This window comes from Silene latifolia, chromosome Y (assembly GCF_048544455.1).
Source record: "Silene latifolia isolate original U9 population chromosome Y, ASM4854445v1, whole genome shotgun sequence".
NCBI lineage: Eukaryota > Viridiplantae > Streptophyta > Magnoliopsida > Caryophyllales > Caryophyllaceae > Silene > Silene latifolia.
Window position 1 is genome coordinate 375868667 of NC_133538.1, and position 7706 is coordinate 375876372.

The window sequence follows — 7706 nt, forward strand, 5'->3', positions numbered from 1 at the left end:
ATATATATATATATATATATATGTCAAGTTCAAATAAGTCCCTTATATTTTCTGAGTCCATAAGCCCCTTCCACAACCCTTGGATCATGCATGGTGGAAGGTTGAGATTGAAAGCAAGAAACACACTTAACACTAATTAATTTACTTCTCTCTCTAGTTTTAGTAATACATTCACTAATTCATTATCATACACAATTAACACCACCTTTTGTCTTATACTTCAAAGTTTGTGGAAATTTTGTTAACATTTTTCCTGGTTTGGTTTTTTCATTTTTTTTTTTTTCGAGACAAGTTTTCGACATTTTAGGATTTTACGAGTGTAATTCTAACAGCAAAAAGTGTAATTTTAAGGAATATTTTCGGAAATTTAGCGTTTTACAAGTTTAACTTCAATCTTTTCCGAGTGATTTTAACGAATAATTTTTTGAATTTTTGTAATTTTATCACAAGTTATAGTAATTTAGCATTTTACGAGTGTTATTTTAATGACAAAAAGTGTTATTTTAGTCCAGGTAAGTGTAATTTCAGTCCAATGAGATTGTTATTTTTAGTCAAGGAGAATGTAATTTTAGTCCAGAAAAGTGTAATTTTAGTCCAGAAAAGTATAAATTCAGTCCACAGTCCATTGAGAGTGTAACATTAGTCCAATGAGAATATGACCAAGTCCATTGAGAGTGTAACATTAGTCCAATAGAGATAAGTGTAATTCTAACAGAAAAAAGTGTAATTCTAACAACAAAAAGTGTAATTTTAGCCAAGAAAAGTGTTATTCTAGCAAAAAAAAGTATAATTTTAACAAAAAAAAAGTGTAATTTTAGCCGAAAAAAGTGTTATTCTAGCAGAAAAAAGTATAATTTAACAGAAAAAAGTGTAATTTTAATGGCGAAAAGTGTAACTTTAACAGAAAAAAGTGTAATTCTAACAACAAAAAAAAGTGTAATTTTAACAGAAAAAAGTGCAATTTTAATGGAGAAAAGTGTAATTTTAAAAGAAAAAGTTGTAATTTTAATAGAGAAAAGTGTAATTTTAACAGAAGAAAGTGTAATTTTAACAGAAAAAAGTGTGATTTTAAAAAAAAAAAAAATATATCTTAAAAAAAATACTATATTTTAAATTTATCTAAGATTAAAATCAACAAATAATCTTAGATTAAAAGCTAAGAAAGTGTAATTTTAACAGAAAAAAGTGTAATTTTAATAAAAAAAAGTGTGCTTTTAATAGAAAAAAATGTAATTTTAATAGAAAAAAGTGTAACTTTAATAATATAGAAAAATATAACTTTAACCGAAAAATGTGTAATTTTAATAGAAAAAAGTGTAATTTTAATAATAGAACTTTAATAGAAAAAAATGTAACTTTACTAATACTAAAAATCTAGTTCATACTAAAAATCATGATAATACGATTTTTTTTAAAAAAAAAATCTACTTTATATTTAGTAGATCTACAAATAAAATCAATAAATTAGAAAAATAAAAAAAACAACAAAAATCTACTACATATTCAATAGATCTATTAGAAAATCTAGTTCATAATAATAATAATAAAAAACAAACAAGGAAAAAAAACGAAATCACAAGAATAATTTTTTTTTAGATCTGAAAAATAATAGAGAAAGGAGAAGGGGACGGAGGCGACACGACCATCACTTGCACGACTAACACATGTACCACCACCGCCCCATTACTACCACGACATCTCAGCCACGAAAAAAAAAAAAATAAACAAAACAGCTAGATCTGGGAAAAAAAACGAGAACAAGCAGATCTGGTAAGGAAGAAAGGAAAAAAAGGAAGAGAGGAGGAGGAGCGTGAGTGGTGGTGGGGTTGGAGGAGGACGGTATTGGTGGGGTTGGCGGTGGAGGAGGCGAGAACGGCACAGGGGAGGGGTGGTGGTGGGGCTGGTGGATGTCGGGGTGGTGGAGAGAATGGTGTTGGAGGTCGTAATGGGTTGTGGTGGTGGGTTATGGCGGTGCGAGAGAAGGTTGTGGGGTGTCGTGTGGGGTGGTTGGGGGTGGCCGTGGGGGTTTTCGGGGATGGGTAGTTCGGTGGTGGTGGTGGTGGTTGTGGTGGTGCAAGGTAGTGTGGGTGGGAATTAATTTGGTTTTTTGTTTTGTTAGGATGAGAGTATTTATTTGTGTTTTGAATTAATTTGGGTTTTAGAGAGGGAGTAGGGAAATGAATTGTGTGAATGAGAGAGAAGTTGGTGGAAAAATAAATCTTATATAGTGGATTAATATTTAATTAGTATGGATTAGTAAAGTAGAGAGGGGAAGTGTTTAATTAGACATTAATCCTCCTTTTTTTGCTTCCAATCTCAACCCTTCATCTTCCTCATCCAAAGGCTCTAAGGAAGACTTATGGACTCACATGTAAGAGGTGGACTTACATGATCCTAATACTATATATATATATATATATATATATATATATATATATATATATATATATATATATATATATATATATATATATATATATATAAAATTTGGGATCTAGTGAGAACCAATAAGATAATGAGAACCATGAGAACCACTCACAGCCCTTATATCAAACTTATGAGATGAACAGTAAAACAAACTTTTCTAATTTTGTTAACGACGCACCCCCAAACTCTCAAATATCATTCATTTTACTAAATTGACTTTCTCTCTCTTCGACTCTTACATTATTCGACGCATTCTAGCTCTTTCTTTCTCCTTATTTCTCTACACCCGATAGTCGCAAAGATTCCAATCAGACTCTTCGACGATCTTAATCGGATCCTGGTAATTCGACGAGGTAAACTTTCGATATTGATGATTAATTTCTACGAAATTAGGGTTTATGCTTTTTTCTCATTGTAGTATTTTTATTTGTCGATTAAATTAGACGAATTTAGGGCTTGATCAATGTGTTAAATGATGAATTATGTTTTAGAAATTAGGGATTTCGTGAATTAGATTTGGGAAACTGAAAAATTAAGGTTGGGGAAGCTGAGAAATTGCATAAATTTGTTGAAAACATTAAATTAGGGACTTCAATTCTAGATGTTTCCCTAATTAAACAACAATCAAACCCTAATTTGTATAAACACTAATGCGTTAAGAAAATTCTATTAACTTGTATATCTGCTGCTAATAAGTGGTGTCTTGATTTAATGTATGGATCTGGTTTTTTCTTTTTTTCTTTTACTTTGTAGAATTTCAGTTTTTCATTGGTCGTGAATCATACAATATTGCATTATGATTAGCCACTGCTTTTGCCTTTTGGATCTTTGTCGGACTGATGATCTTGCTTTGACAAACGAGCTTTGGTCCTGAAAAGATTTTGCCATGCATCCTTCAATTGGCATCAAAGCAGTTGCCAGTCAGGAGGTGGAACTGATAATGGGGAAGAGAACCCAAGTCTCATATGGTAGTTGTAAGTCTGTCACAGATGCTTGCATTCCACTCATTGCTTCAGGGGAATCTCCTCTTTGTGCTTCTACTCTGAGAAATTATGAGTTTCCAGCAAAAGGGGTGACTTTTTCTCTTCTCAAGAATATGTACGCTGCATTTTAAAGGTAGGTTTAGGAGTATTTACTCGAGTGAGTGGTTAGGGCTGTGTGAACTTTGAATGATGTTCCTTTGTTTTTCTCTAATTTAGTCATGTTAAGCATGTGATTTTGTGTGGGATTCAATTCTGTAGTGTAATTTGAACTCAAAGAAATTCATCAAAAAGAATGGCTCTAGTCTTCCCTTTCTATATCAGCTGCAATATTCAAGCTTTTTGTTCTTAGAACCTGTGTGTTTTGCTTTCCTATGTATTCATCTTTGCTGGTGATCGAGCTGCTAGCTTGCTAGTTCAATAGTTACCATTTTGCCTTGTTCGTGATTTTTGCAGTCAAGTATTCATTATCTCTAGGCGACCTTGCAAGCGTGCACATTTAATGTATTTACCGGCCTTTTTCATGTAACTACAAGCCATTTTAGTCTATCTACTACATATATTACTCATATATGAGAAACATTTTAGTGTAGTTATCTCACTATTCCCCCATCGTTTGTCCCAATAATAATGGTTAGGGTTTGGGGTGCAATAGACTTATCAATGCATGAAGTAGCCATGTAGATGCATGAAAAAACAATATATGTGCATCAAACAACCATGTACATGCATGAAATAAGTGTGTTATATATGGTCATGAAATAAGATTATATTTGCATAAAATAAGGTTATATGTGCATGAAATAAGGTTATATGTGCATTAAAAAGTTCTCCAATTTCATCTAATTACTGTTGGTCAAGGACATTCATTTTAAGTTAAACCCGTTCCCATCATAAGAGAAAAGGTGTAAATGCATGAAATAAGTTTCTATGTGTATGAAATAAGGTTCTATGTGCATGAAATAAGTGCTAAATGAGCATGAATTAAGGTTCTATGTGTATGAAATAAGGATCTATGTGCATTAAAAAGTTCTTCAATTGCATCAGTTAGTTATATTATGATACTAATTACTGTTGGTTGACATTAATTTTATATGGGCATAAAATAAGATTCTATGTGCATGAAATAAGGGAAATGACTATGGAGGAGATTTAATGTATTAACCGGCCTTTTTATGTAACTACAAGGCATTTTAGTGTATCTATTACATATCTTACTAATATGTGAGAAACATTTCAGAGTACTTATGTTAGTTATTTCGTACTCGTATTTGTTTAGTGTATTTTAAAGGCTATTAGCTCAATGGTAGAGCAATGTGCAAATTTTGCACAAAGGTATGGGTACGAGTCCCATATAGCCTATTAAATAAATTCCATGATTGCATCTTATCGAGATGCAAGCGGTACAGTCTAGCTAAGATTAGACATGCCATAATCATACATTCATACTTAGGCAAAGATGAGCAGGCCAGAATTAGACTTGTGCGTGCAACAAGAACGCCAAGAAGGGAATGTAATAGCTTTGTATAAATCAGAAGTTCAAAGACTAGCTTATGCAATATATACTATGACCATACATTCTTGTATTTTGCAATCTCAATGTAAAAGAAACATTGGTATGTCCTAGCCAATGTGGGAGTTGAACCCACATCTTGTGCATTGCACATGCTCTCTCATTTGAGTTAATTGGCTTTCGTAGTTGGACCCAAATGATGCGCTTTCTAGGTCTATGTTCTAGCATATCAAGTTTTAAGAGAATTAAACCTGATATTTCATGCACTTTGCTCATCTTTACGCTAAAAAGTAGTACAATAGTATAGATGATCACTTCATATACCTTAAACTGACCTTGGAAGTTTCCTTTGCCCTACCGAGTCCTGAACTTTTGCTCTCATAGCAGCATTAGCAAACACTTTTGGCCTTCTTACTTCATATTCTTTTATTTCTATTAAGATTTGTTTCTCCTCCTTCAAAGACACACACTTTCATGTTGTATGTGATACTCCAAAGTCCAAACTTTGTATCTGCATTAGGAAAAAAAGGACAAAAAATATTGCTATACTGTTATTTCAATCGAATTAATTTACTGAATTGTATATATATAGAGTGATACTCCAACCTTCGTATCGAACAAATGTTGTATGTGATACTCCCAACTTCAGTAACCATGAAAGTGAGCAAAGAAATGATCAACAAGATGCAAGAGGATGCAAACCAATTCTGGGTTCCTGAGTTAGTAAAGCTCATGAAAGCCACAAAAGAACCTTTCCTGAATGTAATTTATGATTCTGATCCTATTGAGAAGATCTTTTTCGACAACGTCATACTAGTTGGAGATGCAGTTCACCCTACAACTCCTCACTGCTTGAGAAGCACCAATATGTCATTACTTGATGCTCAGGTTCTGGGAAAATGTCTCGAGAAATGGGGTCGAGGTGATTTACAGTCTGCTCTTTCAGAATACCAGTCAATTCGATTGCCTATGGTTTCAAAGCAGGTTCTACATGCTCGGAAAGTTGGTCGGATCAAACAAGGCCTTGATGTCCCGGACCGAGAGATTTTTGATCCTAATAAAGCTAGTTCTGAGGAGTGTTGTGAAATCCAACAGAAGAATGTGCCTTTTTTTTCTCCTACATTCCTGAATTGTTACGGAGTTAAACGTCAGTCTCAGTTCTTTACTATTGAATATATGTAACTGAGTAAGTCTCATTACGAATTCGTGTGAGAACGACTGGAAAACAACTTTACTATTGAATATATGTAACTGAGTAATATCAGAAACACCAAGTACAATGTTACGACCTTACAAAAATACTACCAAAAATTGATGGCTTCCAACGACTGGAAAACGACTTTTCTTCTTAGCATCCCCATTTACACTAATGAACAATTCTAAGTTCATACATTACAGATAATGACAAAATACTATTTCTACCAGATTGCTAAAGCTGCTATAACAACAAAGGTTCAGGACTCGATAGGGCAAAGGGACCATCCAGAATTAGGTTAATTTCAAAAACTAGCTTATGTATACATACAAATAAACTTGATAAAAATCTAGGCCAAAATTATATTAAGAAAAAAAAGGACAAAAAAGGATACATAAAAGCCTACTATACTGCTAAATCAGTCGATCTAATTTACTGATATTACGGTCAAAGTAATTCCAGATTGAACAGTTTATGAACCCTAATTTACTGATATTAGGGTCAAACTAATTCAACGTTGCTGCAATTTAGATGAAAATCGTATCAATCATAGAAATTTTACATAAAATCATCGTGTTATTGTTACAACACGGAAACATATCTTCTAATTACAAAATTGATTGAATTTAATCAAGAAACTTACCTTTGTCAATGGCGGTGAAGAAGAGTGTGACGGTGGTCGATGACAGTGAATAAGGAGAAACGCAATGGTCGGCGAAGGAGAAGTTGGTGATGTGCGGTGGTTGGCCAAGGAGAAACTGGTGATGCGCGGTGGTCGGCGAAGGAGAAGCTGGTGATGTACGGTGATCAAATGAGGAATCAGAGAGGGAGAAGAGAGAGAAGTGTGTGGTTTAAATGTGCGTCTAAAGTTTTATACGTTCCCAACCAAACTAAATCTTTGGAATTGTGTATAATCCAGCGATCTTAATAGGTTCTCATGGTTCTCAATATATGGGTGGTTCTCACCGGATCTCGACCCTATATATATATATATATATATATATATATATATATATATATATATATATATATGGGTTGCGATCTTATGAGTTTGGTTCCTTATGGTGAGTTTGTGCTCACAAATATGGACCGCTAGATTAAAAGATCTGACGGCTGAGTATAGCGCATCCTGATAAGGGCAAGGAGGTAATTAACACGCTGATAATTACAACCCGTTTGATACCCGTCGTTGTGAATACCAAAAATAATATTTATAATACTTATTAAAACTAACAGAAGCTAGTGGTAACAGGGTCGAACCACAGAGAGACAGATGTAATTATTAGTTGTCTAATTTCAGTCTAAGGTAACGAAAGTGGGGGTTGGTTTATTTGAGTGGTCTATAGCTAAGGCAATAAAAGTAAAATAAACTAAACAATAGATGAAATAAAGAATTAAAAGGGTGCTGATATGGTCGGTTCACTATAGTTTCGGCGGCAGCATACTAAGTAGGTCTGAAATAAACACATGAGGCGGGAAAACAAGAGGTCCACTCGTTCCACTCTTAACAAGCAGCATCTTTCGATCTCGCTACGGATCCCTAATATCACTAGTACTGACTCTCGTCCTGAAAAGTGACTAATAACCTAAA

The 7706-nt window shown here is 33.6% G+C and overlaps 1 protein-coding gene across 1 annotated transcript; it reads left to right on the forward strand.

Moving 5' to 3' along the window:
• Positions 1-5574: 5574 nt before the first annotated feature.
• LOC141631890 (uncharacterized) lies at positions 5575-6102 on the forward strand. The gene has a single exon (XM_074444503.1). The coding sequence runs from the start codon at positions 5575-5577 to the stop codon at positions 6100-6102; it is 528 nt and encodes a 175-aa protein (XP_074300604.1).
• Positions 6103-7706: the final 1604 nt, after the last annotated feature.

What these genes read in the sequence shown, in the direction of transcription:
- LOC141631890 (XM_074444503.1), top strand. Translation starts at nt 5,575, where the DNA reads ATGAAAGTGAGCAAAGAAATGATCAACAAGATGCAAGAGGATGCAAAC.